Source organism: Schistocerca cancellata, chromosome 6 (assembly GCF_023864275.1).
Source record: "Schistocerca cancellata isolate TAMUIC-IGC-003103 chromosome 6, iqSchCanc2.1, whole genome shotgun sequence".
NCBI classification, from domain to species: domain Eukaryota; kingdom Metazoa; phylum Arthropoda; class Insecta; order Orthoptera; family Acrididae; genus Schistocerca; species Schistocerca cancellata.
In genome coordinates, this window is record NC_064631.1 from 535,067,774 (window position 1) to 535,093,590 (window position 25,817).

A 25,817-nucleotide genomic window follows, 5' to 3' on the forward strand; every position below is an offset into this window, starting at 1 on the left:
TGAGAACTGGAACGCAGGATTCAGCTCTGTGACTGCATGTGGCGCTGTGTGGCACTTACACACTTCTTGGACAGGGCTTATTTTCGACCTTCAAATTTCACAGTTTTTCTCTCTTTTAGCGAAGAAAATATTTTCTTTTTTTCGACTGATGTATATGGAATTACGTGTAACTGTACACACCTACAGTACAGCATGGCCATGTTGTCATGAGTGTACTATAATAGCTCTATCGTTTAAAAAAAAGTGGAAAATCAGCAAGCCATCTTGGGTATTTTTTGCCTACAGACAAATGGTAAACTACTGCTGTGGAGGAAGGAAGGGGGGGGGGGCGTCCTTATGAAAACTGGGGAAGGATGACTCCCATGTATATTGCTGCCAAGTTTATGATGTGTTGCGAAATACCGACGGAATCCACGCGACAGGGTGTCGGAACGGCTCCTTTCTGCAACTTGGTAGAGGCTGAATGAGGAAGCAACAGAAAAAGACTGAAGAGACTCTTTCCACGTTGTTCTGTTCTGTTTGCACCCATCTTGACAACAGAACAGCGACGAAACCGCAGCCGCGCCATGGAATCAGGATAATTTCCCGTTAACTGAGTGGCAACTAAGGAAACCCAAGTTACGAGGAGCGTTCAATAAGTAATGCAACACATTTTTCCCCGCCAATTTAGATTGAAAAAAAGTGGAATTTGTTGTGGGACATCGTGGAATAATCCCGCTTCAGCCCCTATAGCTTCATAAAGTTCCGATACGTGATGGTGCTATACGTAGCCTTCAAAATGGCGTCTGCAGGAGAGGTGCATTCCAAGGAGAGAGCTGGTATTTTCTTCTGACGGAAAACCAGAACAGCGCAGATACACTCCTGGAAATTGAAATAAGAACACCGTGAATTCATTGTCCCAGGAAGGGGAAACTTTATTGACACATTCCTGGGGTCAGATACATCACATGATCACACTGACAGAACCACAGGCACATAGACACAGGCAACAGAGCATGCACAATGTCGGCACTAGTACAGTGTATATCCACCTTTCGCAGCAATGCAGGCTGCTATTCTCCCATGGAGACGATCGTAGAGATGCTGGATGTAGTCCTGTGCAACGGCTTGCCATGCCATTTCCACCTGGCTCCTCAGTTGGACCAGCGTTCGTGCTGGACGTGCAGACCGTGTGAGACGACGCTTCATCCAGTCCCAAACATGCTCAATGGGGGACAGATCCGGAGATCTTGCTGGCCAGGGTAGTTGACTTACACCTTCTAGAGCACGTTGGGTGGCACGGAATACATGCGGACGTGCATTGTCCTGTTGGAACAGCAAGTTCCCTTGCCGGTCTAGGAATGGTAGAACGATGGGTTCGATGACGGTTTGGATGTACCGTGCACTATTCAGTGTCCCCTCGACGATCACCAGTGGTATACGGCCAGTGTAGGAGATCGCTCCCCACACCATGATGCCGGGTGTTGGCCCTGTGTGCCTCGGTCGTATGCAGTCCTGATTGTGGCGCTCACCTGCACGGCGCCAAACACGCATACCACCATCATTGGCACCAAGGCAGAAGCGACTCTCATCGCTGAAGACGACACGTCTCCATTCGTCCCTCCATTCACGCCTGTCGCGACACCACTGGAGGCGGGCTGCACGATGTTGGGGCGTGAGCGGAAGACGGCCTAACGGTGTGCGGGACCGTAGCCCAGCTTCATGGAGACGGTTGCGAATGGTCCTCGCCGATACCCCAGGAGCAACAGTGTCCCTAATTTGCTGGGAAGTGGCGGTGCGGTCCCCTACGGCACTGCGTAGGATCCTACGGTCTTGGCGTGCATCCGTGCGTCGCTGCGGTCCGGTCCCAGGTCGACGGGCACGTGCACCTTCCGCCGACCACTGGCGACAACATCGATGTACTGTGGAGACCTCACGCCCCACGTGTTGAGCAATTCGGCGGTACGTCCACCCGGCCTCCCGCATGCCCACTATACGCCCTCGCTCAAAGTCCGTCAACTGCACATACGGTTCACGTCCACGCTGTCGCGGCATGCTACCAGTGTTAAAGACTGCGATGGAGCTCCGTATGCCACGGCAAACTGGCTGACACTGACGGCGGCGGTGCACAAATGCTGCGCAGCTAGCGCCATTCGACGGCCAACACCGCGGTTCCTGGTGTGTCCGCTGTGCCGTGCGTGTGATCATTGCTTGTACAGCCCTCTCGCAGTGTCCGGAGCAAGTATGGTGGGTCTGACACACCGGTGTCAATGTGTTCTTTTTTCCATTTCCAGGAGTGTATTTATAGGAACTTGCGGTATGTCTACGGAGACCTGGCAGTGAGCTAAGCACGGTGAATAGTTGGGCAGGGCGTCTATCATCATCCCAACCAGGTAGCGCAAACCTGTCCCATCTCCCGCGTGCCTGCCGACCGCACACGGCTGTGGCTTCTGCAATGTTGGCACGGGCGGACACTCTCATTCGAGGTGATCAGCGGGTCACTATCAAACACCTCGCTGCTCAACCGGACGCGTCTGTGGTAGTGCTGACACACTCGTCTAACAGTTAAGATATTCAAAGTTGTGTGCCCACTAAGTTCCCCTCCGGCTAACACAAGACCATCAAGAACAACGAAGGACCATCTCTGCGGAATGGCTTGCGCGGTACGAGGCTGATTGTGACTTTTTCTTGTCGAATATCATCACAAGCGATGAAAAATGGGTTCACCATCTCGAACCGGAAACAAAAGAGCAATCCATGTAATGGCCTCATCACCTCTCCTCCGGAGAAAAAGTTCAAAGCGTCACAGACGCAGCCTCAGTCGGTAAAGTCATGGCGCTGGTCTTCTGGGACTCTGAAAGGACTATTCTGTTTATTTAAAATGCTGCCGCGAGTAGTGAGTATAGTGGGCAGGGGCACTACAAACGTAGTGTGTGAACAGTAAGTTGGAAATGTGGGTCTCACGGGGATCGTTCCACAGTTAAGTCGCTGCAGTCGCACTATCCTCTGTGTCCTCGATGACTCAGTCGGATAGTGTGCCTGCCAAGTAAGCATGATATCCCGGGTTCGAGTCCCCGTTGGGGCACTCATTTTCAAATGTCCCCGTTGATTTATATCAACGCCTGTACGCAGCTAATGGTCAGGATTTCATAGTAAATTATTCTGTCTGATGTCCTCACTCATGGTGCAACGATCATCTCTGAAGTGTATTGTGCTACCGTCAGGAAACTGAAGAAACAACTTCAGTGTGTTTGTCACAAAAAAAAACAAAAAATGCAAGCGAACTTCTCCTTCTCCATGACAACGCAAGGCCTCACCCAAAAGGAGATCACAAAACTTCATTGGGCTGCTCACCCGCCCAACGGCTCAGGTATCGTACCTTCCGACTTTCATCCGTCTGCCAAATGAAGAATGCACTCCGCGGGTATCGGTATGTAGATGATGAGAGGGTTACTGGTTTATTAAGACATTGCCTCCGACGTCGACCAGTGGAGTGGTATCATAGGGGCCTTCCCAGTATGAAACCGTAAGACCGTCGCATTGAGCGGAGATTATGTTGAAAAATAGGGTTTTGTTGCCAAAAGAGAGGGGAATAATATGGTGCATTGGAATCCTGCATAAAACCGACCTGCTTTCAGAAAAGAAATGTGCTGCATTATTATCGAACGCCCCACGTATATAGCGACTGCTGAAGTTCCACTTTACCTCGTCGCGGTCGGCAATGTTGTATCTGCAGTTTAGTGGAGTCGCAGACAGTGACTGTTGCAATTTAGAGAGCATGTACGCAGATACCGGGGGGAGGCCAAGTGTTGCCATATTGCCGCCGGTACCCCCCCCCCCCCCCCTCCCTGCTACTCGCGGACGTCCACGTCTATCACAGAAAACTGCAATTGTAATTACAATTATTATTTACATGCCGTCGTGTATGAAGCTATCTGGGTGTTTCGCTTTTTTGTCACGCAGTGTAGAATCCTACAGGTATCACATATCACGTCCAGCTGCATCTTCTCTGCCGATCCATTTCGGTTGATCTATAAAACATCATTTATCTCAATATTTGCTATTTCGGAGTTCGTGCGATCGAGTACAATATTAACAATTTTCGGAGTGAAATAATTTCAGGAGGCACATTGCACTGTATATGACTAGATTCTGTCTTCTGTTTCGGTATTAGTGGGTGAATAAGTGATTTCGATCTGTTGAATGACTTGACGTAAGCCTAAAATTTCTTAATATTTTACGTCACATCTGTAGGTAAAACCTTAGTTCAGAATTAATTTAACGCTTCTCGCATTATTCTCCTTCTGTTTATTGTTCTGCAACCAAAGCTGTTAAAAAATCTAGTAAAATATGTAAGTACGTGTAATTGTTCTTGCGCTGAAATCCTGACTGTAAAAATTTGAGGGTTAGTTAGAGCGGCGACTTTGATTGATTAAAACATTTCCCTGCGATATCGATGTTGAAATTCCGTACCTCCCTGAACCAATTTTTGTTGTACGAGCAATTTTTGCTTTACTAGTTGTCATGGCCTTAAAATTTTAATTGCCATGTCACTTTTACTACTGATTATTCCATGCTCAGTTAGTACTGAAAAACGTGGAGGGCGTTAAAATGTATTCCATATTTTGAGAGGTCGAAGTGTGAGCCAAAACAAGAAAAAAAAGCTGCAGTAAATATGCGCTCTGAAACGCATATTTTATGTTTTACCACAAGTTCTTCTCGCTACTGTGAAACACATCTCTTCTACTGGAAAGTGCACATAGCTTTACTTTTTTTTTTTTACATTCAGTATACACGAAATTGTTGATTCTGTTGTTGTTCAAGAAGTATTGTTCAGCTGTAATACTCTGTAAGACAAACACTGCAGTTATGTTTTAAGTGAAATGCCATCGTCACCGTTTTCCATCATTAATTCGTGCCACAACGTTTATTGTGCGATAACATTGAGTATACGACATCTCTCTGCAGGAACATGCTTTTGATAACTTTCAATGGAATGCGATATCAAAAGACTTTGATAACAACGACGCATCATGTTTCGGCTCACACTATAGTAATTACGAACATGAAGCACGGTGTTACTGAGAAAGTAAAGTACAGAACCACTTTACACTGGAATTAGTAAAACAAGAACCGAAACGTGAATATTCTGGTTTGATCCACAACACATTCGTATTGAAATACCGCTACGTATTCAATTCATATTTTTACGAAAATTAAGGAATGAACAACTCTACATTTGTGTGAATGACGAATTCACACCGACGTAACAATTCCCAGGCGCACGGCAAAACTTTGTCGTACTCATAATCTTGCAATGGCAAACGGACCAGCAGCCCGGAAACCGCGGATAATAACGAAGATTTCCAAGGCTGGCAAGCGCCGGAGGCAGCTGTGATCGAGTAAGCCGTAATATAACAATTCAGTGTACACCATGTGATCAAAAGAATCCGGACACATGGCTGAAAATGACTTACAAGTTCGTGGTGCCCTCCATCGGTAATGCTGAAATTCAATATGGTGTTTGCCCACCCTTAGCCTTGATGACAGGCTCCACTCTCGCAGGCACACGTTCAATGGTGCTGGAAGGTTTCTTGGGGAATGGCAGAAGAGGTATCGCGGTCTGTGAGCCCTGGCACGAAGTCGGCGTTCCAGAATATCTCAAAGGTGTTCTACAGGATTGAGGTCAGTACTCTGTACAGGTCAGTCCATTACAGAGATGTTATTGTCGTGTAACCACTCCGCCACAGGCCGTCCATTATGAACAGGTACTCGAACGTGTTGAAGGATACAATCGCACATCCCGAATTGCTCTTCAACAGTGGGACGCAAGAAGGTGCTTAAAACATCAATGTAGGCCTCTGCTGTGATATTGCCACGCAAAACAACAAGGGGTGCAATGAATAACACGACCACACCATAACACCACCGCCTCCGAATTTTACTGTTGGTACTACACACGCTGGCAGATGACGTTCATTGGGCATTTGCCATACTCACACCCTGCCATCGGATCGCCGCATTGTTTACCGTGATTCGTACTCCACACAACGTTTTTCCACTGTTTAATTGTCTTATGTTTACGCTCCTTATACCAAGCGAGGCGTCGTTTGGCATTTACGGGCGTGATGTGTGGCCTATGAGCAGCTGTTCGACCATGAAATCCAAGTTTTCTCACCTCGCGCCTAACTGTCATAGTACTTGCAGTGGATTCTGATGCAGTCTGGAATTCCTGTGTGATGGTCTTCGATAGATGTCTGCCTAATACACATTACAATCCTCTTCAACTGTCGGCGGTCTGTCAGTCAGTCAACAGACGAGATCGGCATGCTTTTGTGTTGTACGTGTCCCTTCACGTTACCACTTCACTATCACATCGGAAACAGCGGACCTAGGCGTGTTTAGGAGTGTGGAAATCTCGCATATAGACGTAAGAGACAAGTGAGACCCAGTCACCTGACCACGTTCGAAGTCCGTGAGTTCCGCGGAGCGCCGTACCCTGCTCTCTCACGATGTCTAGTGACCACTGAGGTCGCTGATATGGAGTACGTGGCAGTAGGTGGCGGCAAAATGCACCTAATATGAAAAAGTATGTTTCTGGGGGTGTCCGGATACTTCTGATCACATACTGTGCTTCACATTTCCTAACGCGACCTCGGAACCCTTTTCCGCTGGAGAATCTTACATTAGAGTGATTTGAAACAAAATGCCTTAGTATATTTCTTTCTGTCAACGAACAATTATGAGGCCCCCCCCCCCCTTTCCCTTCCTCCTCCTACCACAACAAAGCCACTCACAAGGAACCCCTTGAGTGCAAGTTTGCTAGTTCATTAGAAAGGCTCATTTGAAAGAGTTGTGTTAACAACTATGACAGGAAAAATATTAGCTGCTAATGACTCAAAATGTGCAACAGGAGGGCGACAGAAAATGAATGGCCAGGAGGTGCAGAGATCGCCCTTCTATGTGACGTATTTATTACTCTTCACAAAATGGACGTTAACGCTCAAAAAATGTTTGAAACAACTTGCACCATGAACACTGAATTAAAAATGGCACGCCACAGTGATCACAAAAGTTCGCATCATCAAGATCGAAGGCAAACTCCTTGAAATTTAGAAATAGTGTAGGACATTCTGGTAGGTATAAGCTCTAAAAAATGCATATACAATCATATTGCTGTAACAGGGTGATCAAAACTGATGGAATGTGATAGCATGCAACCGAATGCAGAACAGTCTATCGCGGAACTTATCGTGAAACTTGCTATCTTGTGAAACGTAGCTGCAGGTAGTGTGGTAATATGTTTTATTGGCTCGGAAAAGAAAACAAACATCCAGAGGCTGAATTTGTCCAGTGGTTCCAGGTGGTATGAACTTCAATGCCATTTTTCAGGAGGGAGTGTGACTTTTATTCACAGACCAAGAATGAAGCAAAATTAAGTTATTTTGACCAGCTATTGGCCAAAAGCAGTGCTCGTACCATAGTTGTAGTTCTCTTATGCCCATTATCCCACTCGTGCTAGCTGTGATGTAAATATTCCCTACTGCCCTTGCAAGATCACATACGCGAGAAATAATAGAAGACGGCCGGAGTGACCGAGCGGTTCTAGGCGCTACAGTCTGGAACCGCGCGACCGGTGCGGTCGCAGGTTCGAATCCTGCCTAGGGCATGGATGTGTGTGATGTTCTTAGGTTAGTTAGGTTTAAGTAGTTCTAAGTTTTAGGGGACTGGTGACCTCAGAAGTTAAGTCCCATAGTGCTCAGAGCGATTTGTAACTTGTCGCAGCACAATAAATAACTTTCCAGCCAATTTACCATCCTGATTAACAGTCGCTTAATTGTATACGAATGCCTTAAAGCATTGATGTCAGTCTTGATACAACTCTCTTGGTATCTCTAATTTCAAGGGTTCGTTTTATGTGTATTTCATCTTCAAATCCCGACATGTCAGAGTTGAAAACAATTTTTATACAGAACGATGGAATAAGTGTGCTTATCTCATCTGCAATTTTTCAGGTCGATTCCGCAGTTTGCCCTGAAATTTCATTTTCTTATTTCCTGCACTTCTGTAGCACTGTTTGAAGTTTTGCAACCACCCACTGCTTTCCTTAAAATCACTGTAATCTATGACGCGGGCAACTTTATGCACGCAACAAAGTAGGTCACTATCATGCACATTCTGTAAATTACATCGAGCATCCTTGAAATGCGCAAACACAAGTGCATCTTGTCCTCCATTACCATCCGTAGTTTTTCTTATGCACTGCACGGTCATATTGCTGCGGACTTATCCGAAATCTGTTTATGATCGTTTGTTTACTATGCTGTGGTGACCTTCCATGTACGTAACTGAGGAGTGCCGGAACAAAAACCGATAAATCCGCATTTGCTGTTAATAAGGAAAGTAACAAATAGTGATCTCTAAATGGCTCCACAAGCTAGAAAAAGAAGAAACACACCATAAAACACTTGATGTCGCGTTGTGCTGAAAATTGTTTTGTGGCAGCATGTATTATTACTCCAGTATCTCCCTCCTACAGCTCAAACACGCGAATACAGCAAAAGTGTATATATCGGGTTTAGTTCCGGCGCTCCCCAATTATGATTAGTACCCACTCCTTGGTCAATTATTGTGCTTTACAACATTTCACTGGAGACGGGATTTGTGGCTTCCTGTCCGACAAGGATAATTAACTACATGGCTGGACACCTGTTTCACTTTCACTGTTAAGCACGTATCGTCATCACTGTTCTACTCCTGTACATTGTCCGCACTGTCGAGCGTACAGGACACCACACATTCCACTGACTCATTTAGGGAGAAACGCTAATATTTCATCAGCCATTTCTTTCTCACTCTGCGGAATTCCTTGGGTTCCTTTCTGACGAAATGTCAACTTCGGCAACTGTTGCTGTAGATGCAATGAAATGCAATGTTTTCTTTGTTTATCGTTGCCACTCCTCTACTTTGTATCAACATCTCTGGCACTCTTGTGAGTTTCTCGTCGACTAAGCAGTTCAACTACGCAACAAAGCCTCAGGCTGTGCTCACCACTAGATACCTCCAGTCCCGCCCCCTGTTTACATCAGCAGCCAATATTGTGGTTGCACGGTGTACAGTAGGCAGGGCGTCGAATGCCGTTAACACCATAGGCCTTCTGCGATCTAGAGCTCAATGAGTTCCTCGTCAGAACACCCCGAATCCTTCAGAATTCTCTGATATCTTTAATAAATCAGTTCCCGTAAGAATTCCCAATTTTCCAGGTTTTCCAGACAAATTGCCAGCCTGTAAGTGACTACTGCTGTAAATGAAAGAAACGAACCGCTGCTGCATGCGTCAAATTCTTAACGGATGGATTTGTTGCGGGTATCTCACCGGCGGCGCGCGCCTCCTTGCAGGCGTCGTACATGTCGGCCTTGATGTCGGGGTTGTCGTCAGCGATGGTCTCGCCGACGGTGACGAAGCGCTCGACCGCCAGGTTGACGGCCTGGCCGACGCGCGCCACGGCCCGCACGCTGCGCTCCGAGCATAGCGGCCGCTCGCGGTCGCGCTCCCGGTGCGCCACCAGCGTCGAGATCTGCAACAGGCGGGGGAGGCGGTCCATGTAGCGAACTCCGTCACAAACTCACTTTGTACAACAGGGGGTGACGGGCTTCCTAATACGGTACTATAACGTGGTGTGTTCTTCATGGTTCGGTACCAGGGTCACTTCTTTTCCTGAGACGCATCAACGACTGGCAGAATTTCCACTTAGAAGGAGAACACAGCAAGTGCCATCACTTGATTTCCCAGGTACTTCGCCCAATGGAAGAGGGGTCAAAATAAGCTAATTCATGTCTCGGCTTATCTGTAGATAGTCGACCGTTTCTGAAAAATTGGCGGTCAAAGTTTTCGAGGAATTTTCCAGGTACTTGACGTCAGTTTTACTGCATCCTGTAATGATACGAAATGGCTAGCGTCGCTGCTTCTTATTTTGCGTCCCGTGTTCAAAACCCGAGTCTTTTTCATTTATATGCCTATACCTGTAGATTACTAACCCGCCAGGGTAGCCGAGAGCGCTAACGTGCTGCTTCCTGGACTCGGGGAGGCGCGCCGGCCCCGGATCGAATCCACCCGGCAGATTAACGACGAGGGCCGGTGTGCCGGCCTGCCTGGATATGGTTTTTAGGCGGTTTCCCACATCCCGCTAGGTGAATACAGGGTTGGTCCCCACGTTCCGCCTCAGTTACACGCATCGCAGACATTTGAAACGTGTTCGCACTATTTCACGATTTACACTAGACGAAGACAGCTGGGGTACACTGATTCCCTCCCTGGGGGTACGGGGTGGCGGCAGGAAGGGCATCCGGCCACCCCTAAAACTAACCTTGCCAAATCCGTTCTAACCTCGCCGACCCTGCGATCGTTGCGGGACTAGGGCGTAAGCGGAAGAAGAAGAAGAAGAATCTGTAGAAAATTACTACGCGAATGTTTTCCAGTATACACTGACATGATTTTGTCTTTATCAACCTACAGACCGTACGTCATATGAATGAACTAAAAAAAAGTATGAGAAAATAATTTCGAATTGTGTTCGGTGAAATTGTTGTAGTGTAATAATCATTCATAATCCAATGGAAGAGCCAGTTTTCATAAAAGTGATCCGTTATGCATGGTTTCTTGCGAAATTATTGCTAACCCGCGAAATCTTCACCAATGCTAACGACATTTCTTTCCCGAGTGAGATTCATATCAAGAAATGTCACTGTGACAAATCTGTTTTCGCCGCGATGCTCGTAATGTTCGGATTATCTCTGTTTCGAATGTTTCTACGATCCGTTTCATGCAAGGGAATGGGCAAAATCTTTCTGAAGAATAGACATGTGAATAAAATATAAGAACTGATATGACAATGAAATATCAGAAAATGAAAATTTATAAAGATTCTAACCCCTCAACGCAGCACCCACACGTATTATACAGGGGGATTGTAATCGAGGTTAAACTTTCAAAACGCTGTAGAAATAACACCACTGGTCAGAATGACGCCAAATTGCAACGGAATATTATCGGAGAAGGGGGAAAACGTATGGCAGAAGAAAAAGATTGTGTGAAAATTGATCAATAGATGGCGCAGTATGTGTCAGAATACGTAAATGCAAACACCTGTCATGCGCACGACCCACTGAAGTTGGTATAAACACGCCTGGTACACGGCTTTTCCTCCTTTCACCTCTGCGCCGTTCGCCATGAGTGTCTCAATGCAGGATAGCGCTCTGCTTGTAAAGCTGTATTACAACATTGATGACTGTGCACACGTCGCTGTGCAGGAGTTCCGGACACTGAAGGATTTGAAAAAAGACGCTGGTCCGATGACTGCCAAGGGTCTGGAGAAAATGATTCGGAAATTCGAAAAGACGGGTCCTTTTGGTGTGCAACCTGAGAGGAAACGAATTGATTCGACGTCAGTGGAAGCAGTGGCCACAGCAATGCAGGAGGAGACGAGTGGTGGTGTGCAAACGTGTAGTGCACGGAGAACTACCCGAACACTGGACATACCTGTGAGCGCGGTGCATAAAACCCTACGAAACATCCTTCTTTCCCCATTCAAAATTACCCGTGTGCACGAGTTGCTTCATGTTGACCTGCCAGCAAGAGAGACCTTTGCTTTAGAATTTCTTGCTCGCATGGAAGTGGATAACGACTGGCCGCGGAAGATTTTGTAGACAGACGAAGTCAACTTCCATTTGCCAATACACAGAATTGTCTAATATGGGCAACGGAAAACACACACGCACTTCATCCTGAAAAGGTCACTATGTGGTGCGGGTTTAAGGCTTCATTTATCATAGGCCCATATTTTTTCGAAGAGACAGGTACTTCCGGTCCTGTTACCTATACCGTCACTGGTAAGTGCTACGAGTCTCTCTTGAGCAACTACGTAATTCCAGCTCTCCAACAGGGTGGACGTGTGGATGGAATCATTTTTATGCAAGATGGCGCACCTGCGAACATTGTAAATCCAGTTAAGCAGCTGTTGAAGCGCCATTTCGGAAATGCTAGAATTATCAGCCGCCTTTTCCCTGCAGCATGATCGTCCGAATCACCTGATCTTAATTTGTGTGACTTCTGGCTATGGGGCTATCTGAAAGATATTATGTTCAGTGTTTTGATTACAAACTTAGCTGCATTGAAGGTACGCATTGAGCGACACATTCTGAACCTGACCCCGGAAACAGTTCGATCAGTTGTGGTACATGCTGATTCTCGAATCCAACTTGTAGAAAACGTTGGCTAAGTTATGATGCGAAGATTCTGAGAAATCAGGTGATGACATTACCCGTGTTCTTCTCGTTAGTGTAGTGTGTGGCACCCTTCTTTAAAGGTGGACAAAGAGAAGGAACGTAACAGTACCCAATTAATGGCGAACATTTGGAGCATTTAACACCGCATAAATATACGCCAAAAGAAAAAAGAAAAAGAAACGGACCATGGAGGAATTATCGAATGGGACGGAAATCGGTGGATGTGATACATAGAACAAACAAATGATTACACTTTCAGAAACACTGGATGATTTATTCAAGAGAAAGAGCTTCACGAACTGAGAAAGTCAACAAGGTGTTGGTGAGCCTCTGGCCCTCTTGCAAGCAGTTATTCGGCTTGGCATTGATTGACAGAGTTGTTAGAGGTCCTCCTGAGTGATGTCATGCCAAATTCTGTCCAACTGGCGTGTTACATCGTAAAAATCCCTAGATGGTTGGAGGGCACTGCCCATAATGCTCCAAACGTTCTCAATAGTGGAGAGTTCCGGCAATCCTGCTGGGCAAAGCAGGGTTTGGCAAGCACAAAGACGAGCAGTAGAAACCCCCACCTGTGCGGGCGGGCATTATCTTGTTGTAATGTAATCCCGGGATGGCTTGCCATGAGGGGCAATAAAAGGGGCGTAGAATGTCGTCGACGTACCGCTGTGCTGTAAGGGTGTCGCGGATGAATCAAAAGCCTGCTATGAAAAGAAATAGCAGCCCAGACCACTATTCCTGGTTGTCGGGTCGTATGGCAAGCGACAGTCAGGCTGGTACCCTATCACTTTTCGGGGCGTCTCCAGACACTTCTTCGCTGGTCATCGGGCTTAGTTCGAAGAGGGACTCGTCACTGAAGACAATTCTACTGCAGTAAACGAAATTCCAGGCCGAAGACGTGTCTGGACAGGCCTGAAAGTGGGTGATATTGCATGAAACCAATAATTTTGAAATAAAAAAAACAGTGTTCGTAATCATCGAATTCCAGGAAAAAAATTAAAATCTTTATTGCTGAAGAACCTTTTACTGTCGCCGTGTATGTAACGAAGAAAGAAAGGACGATTGGGGTTTAACGTTCCGTCGACGACGGACCCCGTATATCCGTGCGTGTTAAGGCGCCAATTCCGGGACGGGGAGACGCACCGGCTCCGGATCGACTCCACCCTAAAGATTAACGACGAGGGTCTATGTGTCTGCCAGCGTCTGTGTGTTTTTTAGGCGGTTTCTCACGTGTCTCTAGGTGAATATCGGCCTGGAACCGAATTCCCGCTTCAGTTACACGTTTCGCAAATATTTATCAATTTCTCGCTCACTTTCGCATGACTTACACAACGCGCAGACATTTGGGAGCACAATCCGTCCTGGGTGAGGGAGGGAGGGGGGAGGGATGGAGGGAAGGAGGAGGGAGGGAAGGAGGAGGGAGGGAGGGAGGGAGGGAGGGAGGGATAAGGCGTGTTGACAGGAAGGGCATCCTGCCGTCGCTCAAACTAATCATTCCAAATCCGTACTGGATGTGTGTAGTGTCGTCCGACGAGTCGCAGTTTTGCCTTTTTCAAATGACGCAAGAGACGAGTGCACCGAGATGTTTAACCCGTGGTTTGTGGAAGGTGAAGTTCACGCCGGTAGTTGTTCAGTGATGTTTCATAACTTGACTTGGGCACTCTCATTCAGGTTCCAGAATCATGAATGTTTTAACAGTGTCGGTGACTTAAGTGTTATCCTTTGTTTATGCCCTAGTGATGAGTATGCTGCGGGCACTAACGTCTTCCAAGCTGTGTTCAAAGGGCTGCACGCATATGTTACTGGTTTTATGAACACTCAGGCACCATATTGCTCTTCGTCTTGCCAGCTATATCGCTCGATCTTAAACCTCTGCTTACCAGAGAATATATGTATATTTGCCTACCTCTCGGACCCGTGTTGTTTAAACTGACACTATTTTGACTATTTATGACATGAACCACCTTTTAAAATAATTTTATTTATTTGAAGTTTATATTTTAAACAACACGATTTTATACTTCTACTGGTAGCTTCTTAGGTCCACAGACAATAGTAGAATGTTGCGAGCATACGGGTTTTCTATCTTTGGTCTTTACACAATATGAAACTATTGACTTTTTCTTAGTTGATTTCGCAGCTCTTCTTCTTTACCTGTCAGTTGCTTTCCCAAATTGACAATGAAAGCCCGACGTCTCATTTTTTGTTGGTAGCCAGTATCATTCAAGTTACGTATTCATTCATTACACATACATCAATCATGTTGAAGAAAACCACCAATGGCCAGTGTCTTGTTTTTCTCTTCATACTGTATCATCTCGTCTTATGGTCCACGGCGTGAACGCCACTTTCATGGCATTGATCGTCATTATAACTTCAGGTTTTATTACTTCTGATGGTGATACCGTTGGCCGGTCATGAAGAGAGCTAAGTACGGTAACAAATTTATTCTTTTTAGGAACATAACTGGCTATCATCACATATGTTTGAAAAATAAATAATGTACACTATACTTCACATCTTTCAGATGTAACAAAATTGGCGGGCAGTTCACCTTTGTTCTTTCACATAGTACCGACTAGAGATGGGCAAAACTGTTCTTTTCAGAGATTGGATCAGAACTGTTCACTCCCTGAAATGAATTAGCTCTTTCTCATGACTCACCACTCATTTACAATAGAAAATAAATGGAAGCCACATTGCCCTTTAAACTTGGTTTATTCCAGTACTATACTTGTATTTTGATCTTATTTGATCCTATTTTGAAGTAACACAGATAATGAGTAAGAATTTTGTATTGTTTATTGAAATTTCCACGATATGACAAAGTTTTTGATTATTGATTTATTTTGCACTATCGTGGTTTTTTGGGTGATCAGAAAATGTTGTAACTTGAGATTTACATTAACAATATATTTGGCTACAATGTATTAAAATTTCATTAACCTCATACAAATACATCGCAAGCCATATATTTTTAAAGTGAACGTTTCCTTCCGAAGAAGCCTAAAATCGCAAAATCCGTACCAGAATAAGAAAAAAAATATAAATTTGACTGTAAAACGAAAGTGCTGCATATAGCCTTACGCAGAATAAAACAAGGAAAATATTGGTGTATCACATTTTGCGATAGGTTTATCGGTTCGCTCGTAATTAAAGCGTAAATTCGAGTGTCCATAATAAAAATCCTATAGTAAGAGGAGTCATCAGGAACCTAATCTAATCAGTTTAAACAAATAAAAATAAAATAAAAACAATTGATGTATACATAACATAATAATGTAATATACATAGCTGTATTACTACGAAGAACAATATCCAGTGGGGACGAACTCCGATGCAGAGGCGCTGAGTCAAGCAGGTCGAGCCGCGAGCTGTATTACTGCATGAGCTGAGACCGCAGAGACCAGAGTGACACCTGAGTCGCTTTGCTCAACGCTCTGGCTAGAGTCGAGACGGTGGGGTGAGCGTTGAGCGGGCGAGTTCCGAGAGTGGGGGGAGCGGTGAACTCACCCGCTCCGAGACAAATCGTCCGTTCCCTTGCGAGCAAGTTTTTGCAAGTAGTTCCTATGTTATCCGCTAGGTGGCTCTCTGTCCTGTTGCTTGCATCAACTGCCCAGAGGGCAGGATGTGCGACTGAAACGATCGCCGACAGAGTGCGATGCGAAGTTAAGCTGCGCCAGACACTGCACACGGCAGACGACGCACAGAGACGGCACGGCATATGTGAAACACAAAATCCAATGGGGCACTGCACAATGCAGGCAGCCAAGGTAGAAGCAGGGCAGAGGCCGGCGCTGGCTGTGTTGTGTGGCGTGCACTGTGCTCTGACCAGCAGAGGCGCTGCTGATATGCTCCGTCTCTCTCTCTCTCTCTCTCTCTCTCTCTCTCTATCTATCTCTCTCTCTCTGCTGTGGGAAACGTTTGGAGCTACCGTTCTTTTTTTCTGAATCACTGATTGTTCACTCCTTTGAAAGATTCAACTCTATGGATTAGTTCAAGAGCGGATCCCCCATCTCTAGTACCGACTACTGTCAGATCTCTTGACAACAAACAATGAGATAAATCCAGAGACGTAAAAGAAGTATCGCAGGTGATGTTACGTCCAGACTTTTCAAGTTCAATCACCAGAGTTTCCACAACATTCTGTTCGAGACGCACGGCTATGGTTTGTTCCTCTCTCTACAAATACCCTTTCATCTTCTTGCAATAGCTTGTTCCACTGTCACAAATGGCCCAGAACTTTGTTTCGTATCTACCAGGTTTTTATGGAATATGTTGTGATCAACTGTCTATCCACGGCCATGCACAATCCTGGAATGTAGGTATATCTCAGTCAAGTACGATCATAAGAATACGTATTATGCTCTGTTACACGCACATAGACTTAGCGATAATGCAGGACAACAGTACCCCACATCTCAAAAACTTCTCTGACGGGTTCAAATTTGTCACTTGATCTAAGCTCAAGTCGGGGTGCTGCACTGCCAAAGCGCAAAACCCTCGGAATAGCATGGGAGCGGTGGTGAGACAATTTTATGGAACCGTTATCGGACATTCTCTCCACTCAAAGCTGACTGATATCTTCATTTATTGACTTGTAAATACACTTAACGATCAGAACACTACGAAACTTTTTCATTTCGTTCAAATCTATATCCAGTCAATTCTTGTAAACGATTCGACCATCCTTGCTGGACCACAGACACACTATTTCTCAATGTGGGGTACAGTAAAGAACAACACAAAACAAGACTCTTCATTATCACAATTCCTAATCGAATACGTTTTAGGTTCTTGATCTTCTTTTAATGAATACTTTTTGCTCCGGCTACCAGAAGTTCCAGATGAGAGGCCGTAGCCATATTTCATTTCCATTATCAGAAAACAGTGAGCCACACTCAACAGAATTTGCACTGAATTGTCCTCCTCCTTCGTAATGGGATTTTCATAATAATAATCATCATCATCATCATCATCATCATCATCATCATCTTGGTGTTGTCCTGAGTTTTCAGCGATGTCTGCCTCATTATCACAATCATCGGAAAATTCAAATTCAGTAAATATATTTCCAAAACCGGCATTCTGGTCCAACAATTCCCATGTCTCGTTATCTGACAGTCCTCTTCTCCATAACATTTATAGTTTGTAGAACAGACAACTGCTATGAATAATGCACCACAATAAGTGCTTATCACAGGATGGACTGCTGAACACTGAAAGAACAACGACGCGAGTCAACAAAAGCAAATGACGCAACAGACGCTGCGCAAACATACATATGGTTGTATAAAAATTGATTCCAACCGCACGGGATTGCGAGGCCCATGCGGTAGGAAACGTAAACCAACACTTCACAACAAAGCCATAGGTAAATTTTTATGATTATTTTCCTAAATTATGGCCAAAAAACAATTAGGAAAAGTCCTAAAATTTCATTAAAATAAAATGTATAGTTTATAATAGAGAAGATAATAAAAATCGCAGACTGGCGTCAGAGAGGTAGTTAGAACGTTAATTATAAGAAAATTACTGGGATGTTTGGATTAGTGTATGAAATGAAGCGATGAACATACAAATTTTGTAATAGGTCCATCTATGGAATCTGGTACATCTACAGAATCTAATCATTAACGAGTGGGTCCTGCTGGACTTAGCGTACCTGAAGAAACTTGTGGTTTCTTCCTCGCCGAAATGAGACCATTACCAAGGCTATACTCCGTTCATCACAAGACTAAACCTGATGTAACCATTACACCATGTATTCTTCCGCGTTTGCTTGAATCTCATGCCGCGCGGGATTAGCCGAGCGGTCTTGGGCGCTGCAGTCGTGGACTGTGCGGCTGGTCCCGGCGGAGGTTCGACACCTCCCTCGGGCATGGGTGTGTGTGTGTGTGTGTGTGTGTGTGTGTTTGTCCTTAGGATAATTTAGGTTAAGTAGTGCGTAAGCTTAGGGACTGATGACCAGAGCAGTTAGGTTCAAATGGCTCTGAGCACTATGGGACTCAACATCTTAGGTCATAAGTCCCCTAGAACTTAGAACTACTTAAACCTAACTAACCTAAGGACATCACACACACCCATGCCCGAGGCAGGATTCGAACCTGCGACCGTAGCAGTCCCGCGGTTCCGGACTGCAGCGCCAGAACCGCTAGACCACCGCGGCCGGCGAGCAGTTAGGTCCCATAAGATTTCACACACATTTGAATTTTTGAATCTCATTGGATTTCGTTTCGCGTGGAGCAGAAGCCAAACTTTGTCCACTACAGTCAAGTACGATCATAAGAATACGTATTATGCTCTGTTACACGCACATAGACTTAGCGATAATGCAGGACAACAGCTTTACCGGCGCATATAACAGCTGCAGAGAAACAATATAGCTTCTAGTGTCATTTAATTTTTAAAGAAAATGAAGTAATATTCCAGTACTACCGAACGCTTCTTAAGTGACCAGACGGAAAGCGAAAAATGCTCTCGTTCTCACGTAAGACAGTATTCTAATTACAAACAAGAGTGATGAAAATTATTAACTTTTTAAAGACAGGGTAATTTTTCTGAGCTAGCTCAGTGTGATGCAAAAGCACACTGGAGGGATTTCACCATACTGTTGAACACTGAAGTCACTGAAAGTATTAATTACAGTCAGTCGTCTGGTAATTTCTTAGCTCCTTCCTTATCCGAATCCGAGAAATACATTTCAGTTCTGGAACTGTAATCTGCTACGATGATAACGAGCCGATGAACAACAGAATCCACTAAGCCACCCAGGCGCCGCATTTTCTCCTTTTCTTTTATGATGAGCCGTTCTGTATCCCCCCGGCGTTTGGTAGTGATATGTGAAAAAGCTACGTGCGTTAGTTCAGGTATGTCTAGCTACTTAAGTCTTGTTATTTCTCACGACATATTGCTTAACTTGGCTCCAGATCAGTTCTGTTGGGTTCATATTGTAATGATACAGTGGCAAATGTAAAAATGCATTTGTATAGCGTGCTTGCGGCTGTGAAAAAGATTGTTTTTTCACATTTCTGCTAGACTTATCACTCTGTTTCGTGTGAGACTAGATCTGTGGTGTAAAACAACGGACATATACCGAATAAAAAGTATTTGGCTTTTCATTTTGTCGTAAAAAATTAAATTCTTACGTTTTCTTAATTTAAGCAACCTTTATTAACAATCTTTCACAAAATATCGATAATTAAGAAATGAATTTTACAATGATGACATGTAGGTAATACACATTGAACGAAAAAAAAGCATGTCCAAAGCGGGGTTCCAACCAGCGATCCGTGAAATGCACCCGCACATTAATCCATCACGCTACCGGCACCAGCACATCAATCTATCAGGCTACCGGTTACGCTACACGTCCAACGCACCAGCAAAACTCTGCTGTATCAAATAGAGTTCCTCGAAAAACTTCAAAGCCGAACTTTTTCTGCAAATTTATGAAAAACATTAAGAACAACCTATTTGTCGGCACTTTTTAACCATGTTCCACTCGCGTGTTTCACTGCGGAGCAGGAAGCAGCCTCATCCATTTTCATAATGCGCATAACAGCGCGATAATCAGAGCACAACAGCACAGACAGTGACTGTACACGATTTTTGAAACAAGGATTACAAAGCTAAAGTGTGATTAAGAAAAACGTTGATGGCTGTTAATACACAAGAATATCTTAACGTTCCATTTAACATAACTTAGTAATAAGATATGCCTTTGATTGTGGCACATTACACTATCATTAACGCGACTCCAGGGAGGCAGGGTCCCCTTCCCCATACCTCCACTGGGGTCTGGCGCGTCCACGCCGCGGGAGTGGGCATCCTACACTTCAGTAGGCCGGAGTGGCAGGATGGCTGAGTTCAGGCAGGGATCTAATCCCATGAGCTATAACACTAAGGGAGACAAGCCCAGCAGAAAACCCATCGTCGCGTTAGGCCTAGCAAGCCAATATATTCATATATTCATATATTGCTTTCAAAACACAGACGAGCCTCGGAACGAACCACTCAGGATCTGACTTCACTGCTTCAGGTACTGATGCGAATGATGGGAGACCTATGACATTCATCAGTACAAGAAAATGGCCAAATGGACTAAAAAATAACCTAAATATTGGCACCCTTAATATATCAACCCTCAATGGAAAAATGGAAGAAATGACAGATGCACTAACAGAGAGAAAGTTAGATTAAGTGTCAGATATATATCAGACAAAATCATATCTTGAACCTGAGATTCCAAAAAGAAACACTAAAAATTATCCAGATTTATGCACCTCAAGTGGGATGTAGCGAAGAAGAGAAGATGGACTTTGAAAGTGAGTTAGAGAACCATATAGAGTGTGCTAACATAGTGATGGGTGTTTTTAATGCACAGATAGGTAAGTACAGCAAGGGATTTGAGCAAGTATTGGGATGTTTTGGATATGGAGGCAAAAATGAAGACGGGGAAAGACTCCTCGATTTGTGCCAGAGGAATAGAATGAAAATAGCAAACAGCTGGTTTATGAAGGGAGGAGGTCATGTTATCACCAGATACAGTTGGGATGGAAGAAACAAGAGCGTAATTGATTATATTCTAGTAGATAGAGAACGGGGAGAGAAAGTAACAAATGTGAAGGTAATTCCAAGTGTGAGTGCAGATGGAGACCATAGATTACTGGTGGGACAATGAAAAATGAATCAGTGTGTGAAAAATAGAAAACAGAAGAGTCATGAGGATACGTGATTGGAAACTGAAGGAGAGTGATAGTGCTGAGAAGTATAGAGAATTAATCACACAAAAATTTCCAAAATAAGTTTTCTGCGATGTAGAAAAAGAATGGAGTTTATTGAAAGACACTTTAGTCGAAGCAGCACAAAAAGCATGTCGTAGAACATCTGGAAAGGAAAAAATAAGACACGTTGGTGGGATGATACCACAATACAAGCAGTTTGAAGAAAAAATGGAGCGTGGAGAAAGTGGTAGGAAACATATATAGAGGAAAGGAAGAAGTGCAAAGAAATGTGGAAACAGCAAAGAAAAAGGCATGGGAAGTGTTAAAAAAAAAAAAAAAAAAAAAAAAAAAAAAAAAAAAAAAACTTGAACATTTGAAGAGCAATAAGAAAACAATCTATAAAATGATGAAAAATAAAAGGAAGGCTTCTGGCCGGCCGTGGTGGCCGAGCGGTTCTAGGCGCTACAGCCTGGAACCGCGCAACTGCTACGGTTGCAGGTTCGAATCCTGCCTCGGGCATGTATGTGTGTGATGTCCTTAAGTTAGTTAGGTTTATGTAGTTCTAAGTTCTAGGGGACTGATGACCTCAGAAGTTAAGTCCCATAGTGCTCAGAGCCATTTGAACCATTTGAAGGCTTCTGAAGTAACACTAAAGATGGAAACAGAGGATGGTACTGTGATTGAAGATCCAGGGGATATGAAAGATCTCTGGAGAGAACATTTTAAGAAACTGTTAAAAGCCGAGGAGAAGGCACACGAAGAAACAACAAATAATGGAGAAAATGAGAGAAGTTGGGAAGCAGAATTAGGACAAATTACACGGGAAGAAATGGAAATAGCTGTGAAGAAGATGAATGGGGGGGGAGCCCCAGGACCTGATGGAGTATCAGTGGACATGATAAGAGCAGCAGGTCCAGTGGGAATGCAGTGGCTGTATAGAGCACTGTCAAGTATGTGGAGAAGTAGTACAATACGTGACGATTGGAGAAGAGGGGACATTGTTCCCATCTTCAAAATACGCAATAAAAGACTTTGTAAAAACTACAGAGGAATAACCCTTATGAGTCATGCAGCCAAGATTTTTGAAAGAATTTTACTAAATCGAATAAGTGAAAATATAGAAAAGGAGCTGAGTGAAGAACAGCATGGGTTTGGGTAAGGAAGAAGCACAATCGACCTGATATTTTCTATCCGTCAACTGATTACAAAAAGTTGGGAGTATAGCAAAAGGGTGATAATGGTTTTTATAGACATAGAAAAGGCATATGACTCAGACTCTGGGAAGAAATGAAGTAGACAGATATAGAAGATGGATACATTAATGTAATAAAGACAATGTACAGAGGACAATTGTAGAATTAGAACACGACTGGGGAACCCTGCATACTTTGAAATACAAGGGCTTAAACAAGGAAGTATTCTATCTCCTGCACTTTTTAATGTTGTGATGGAGGGAATGAATAGGGCAGCTAGAGATACAGTAATTGACAAAGACAAAAATATGATTTTTGCAGATTATATGGTAATATGGGGAGATAAAGAGGTAGATGTACTTGCGTGGAAGGAAATAATGAAAATATATGGATTAAAAATAAAGATAAGAGTTAAGTAATGGTATTTGGAAGAGAAAAAGGAATCAACGGGAATATTACTTTGAATGGAGAACCCCTCAAAGTGGCAGACAGTTTCCCTTATTTAGGGAGTGAAATATCTGGTGATAGAAGAATAACCAACGAAATTAATAGGTTACAGGAGGGAGGCAATTTCTACAAAACATTAAAACATCTGATTTGGAATAAGGAAGTTTCAGAAAAAGCAAAATTCCTTATGTGTAAGAGTTATTACTTCCCTATTGTCAGCCGCGCGGTGTAGCCGTGCGGTCTTGGGCGTCTTGTCACCGTTCGCGTGGCTCCCCGCGTCGGAGGTTCGAGTCCTCCCTCGGGCATGGGTGTGTGTGTTGTCCTTAGTGTAAGTTAGTTTAAATTAGATTAAGTAGAGTGTAATCCTAGGAACCGATGACCTCAGTAGTTTGGTCCCATAGTCCTTACCACAAATTTCCAAAAATGTTTCCCTATTGTCACCTATGGACGAGAAACATAGACAATAACAGAAAGGGACTCGAGCAGACTAAGAAGGGGAAATAAAATTTCTCAGAGCAATCAAGGGAAAAACGAGAATGAACAGAGTAAGGAATGTAGATATTAGAAATTACTTTAAACAAGAAAGTATGAGAGAAGAAATCGGAAAAAAAGAGGCTAAGATGGTAAGGGCATATTAAGAGAATGCGTGTGCAAAGACTTCCCAAAATTATGGAAGAACTAAAAATGGATGGAAAAAGACCTAGACGGCGCCCAAGAACACGGTGGAAAACGGGAGTGAGAATATCTGTGCAAAGGAGAAGTTTGACCTGGCAGCAAGTGGAGGAAGAAAAGTGGTGGGAGGATCGAGCCAAACGGAGAGGACTTGTCAGCACCCAGACTCGGCAGTAGCTGGAGCGGGATCCGGATACAGCAACAATTAATAAGATATCTAATACATAAGTAAGACCTACTTCCAAGAGCGTAACAACACCAGCATACGTGTGTTACGGCTTCTGGTCAATCATTGCGTTTTTGTTTGTTTACATCATGTTTATTCTTATGATAAACTGAGTAAAGGTATTAACATGGTGTCTCCTCTGGGTGTGCTTATAAACAAACACGTGACGGGACGCCTATGAGGTGGCGGTTACAGAGAGAGCCTAGGGAAGACGGCAGGGTAGCGACTGCCACGGCTGCTCGCTATTCGCTGCCCGCCTGTTTGTTCTGACAACCGGCCGACCCGGCCAGGTGGCAGGCAGCGCACAAGGAGCGTGACTGCGAGCAATTTTCCGGTGAGCAGACGAGGGGTATCGCACCCGGCACGGCGTCCCACGAGGGCTCTCTATCCCCGCGAGGCCCTCTGGAATTTAATTAAACCTGACCTGCGGGAAAAGGCTTTCGGCGACGGCGCGCCGTAGCTGCAGACACAGCCGCGACGACCCCCGCCTTCCACATCCCACTTGGTTGCCCACGGCCAGTCGCCTACGTCACTCGATTATAAAATTAAAGTAGGTCTAAAATAGCCTTCCCTCTATAAGCGGGTCGTCGTTCCGGCATTGTTGCCAAGTCACGAACGATGCTGATACGGCATCCCGCGCCCGCGAACCGCCAGGGGTGACGTCTGGCCGCCAGGTGTTCGCCGCTCTGCCGGCACGAGTCGTCGAATTCGGCCGCCGAGACATTCGCAGTCTTCACTGGTGCGTACCGACGTTTGTCAAAACTGGATCTCTCACAAACAACAGCTGCCCGAATGAATACTCGCGGCACAATAAGTGACTAAAAAGGGACCTTAATATTGGGCCTTCTCGAGTTTCTTGACAGTAGTAGGAGCCGCGGTTCAATGCGCTGACATCAATTTCCTAAGGTAGTAAGACGCAATTAAAAAGGAATCTGGATGATCGTTAAACTGGGAACTGGCGATGGGACGGTGAACGGAATAAGATCTATTGTGACCATTTAAAGACAACAATGTCGGTATTTGATCAACCTAAATCATAATCCGATATTGCAGTACCTATGTTGTTCAGAAGTACAACGTAAAGTTCCTTGCCGGCCGCGGTGGTCTAGCGGTTCTGGCGCTGCAAGTCCGGAACCGCGAGGCTGCTACGGTCGCAGGTTCGAATCCTGCCTCGGGCATGGGTGTGTGTGATGTCCTTAGGTTAGTTAGGTTTAAGTAGTTCTAAGTTCTAGGGGACTGATGACCTCAGAAGTTGAGTCCCATAGTGCTCAGAGCCATTTTTGTAAAGTTCCTTGAAGGAACGGCTGCAGGCGGTGGCGGTGAATGGAGCGTGTGTTTTGACTCCACGAAACGCGAGCATGAGGGTCTGACGACAGTCAAAAACTGGCGAAACCGATTACCATCAAAATAAATATTTTTGCGGACGAGGCTGTTTGTGTCCACTTTTAAGTACTTTTTGCCAGACCGCAGTTCTCCACTAGAAATTTTCTCAAAAATTACATCAGCTGCATAATGGGGCACGACAATGAAAACTTGGGCCTGACCGGTACTGCAACGTGGAATTTCCCCTTAACGCGAGTATGCATGCATGTCCGATGGAACATTACATCGTACTTCGGAACAACACAGGCTCTGCATCATTGTATTTATTCGCCGACATCGGACAAGCGACTTTCAATTAAAATGTCTCCTCTATGCGGGGAATATACATAACGGATATACGAATGCAGGTTGTACACACATGGCTGACTACACATGGAAGTTTGGGTCTGGCCATGAAGCGTGCTCGGATATCCAAATAGTAAGGCAAGCGCTTGCTATAAGCGGGAAATCTGGGTTCGAGACCCGGTCTGGCACAAATTTTCATTGTCGTCATTCCGTTAGAAAGCTGACGGTTGCCCACATTTGAAACTCCTAATACATTTATGTACCAAAGCATAATGGTCGCACAGGAATTTGAACCTGGTACCCAAAAGCTCCTAGGCTGCTATTACACTATCAAATTTCTCTGTCGAAGTTGATATGTCAAATATTTATGTCAAAGTTGATATGTCAAATATTTATGTCAAAGAAATTTCATGATGTAATAGGGAACTTTGTCAAGTCACATAAATATGATCAAATCTGGGGCCTCGTCGTAGATTTGATCATAAAAGTCATTTGTCTTCTGTTCATTGCAATGTGAAATGAAACCGCTTCGAGCGCTGGTGTCGCTACAGCTATTTGACGTCTCTGTAGTGTGTTTGTAAATATGGCTTAAAAGTTGGTGTGTTCCTTCGACTCTTTTTTATAT

At 44.6% G+C, this 25,817-nt stretch overlaps 1 protein-coding gene across 1 annotated transcript in view; it reads right to left on the minus strand.

Moving 5' to 3' along the window:
• Positions 1-9,583, minus strand: part of LOC126190812 (alpha-catulin) — a 197,431-nt gene extending 187,848 nt beyond the window's left edge. Inside the window, exon 1 of the mRNA XM_049931376.1 lies at positions 9,355-9,583. Within this exon, the coding sequence (XP_049787333.1) occupies positions 9,355-9,583 (229 nt within the window). The remainder of the gene's footprint in view (positions 1-9,354) is intronic.
• Between the last annotated feature and the right edge of the window lie 16,234 nt (positions 9,584-25,817).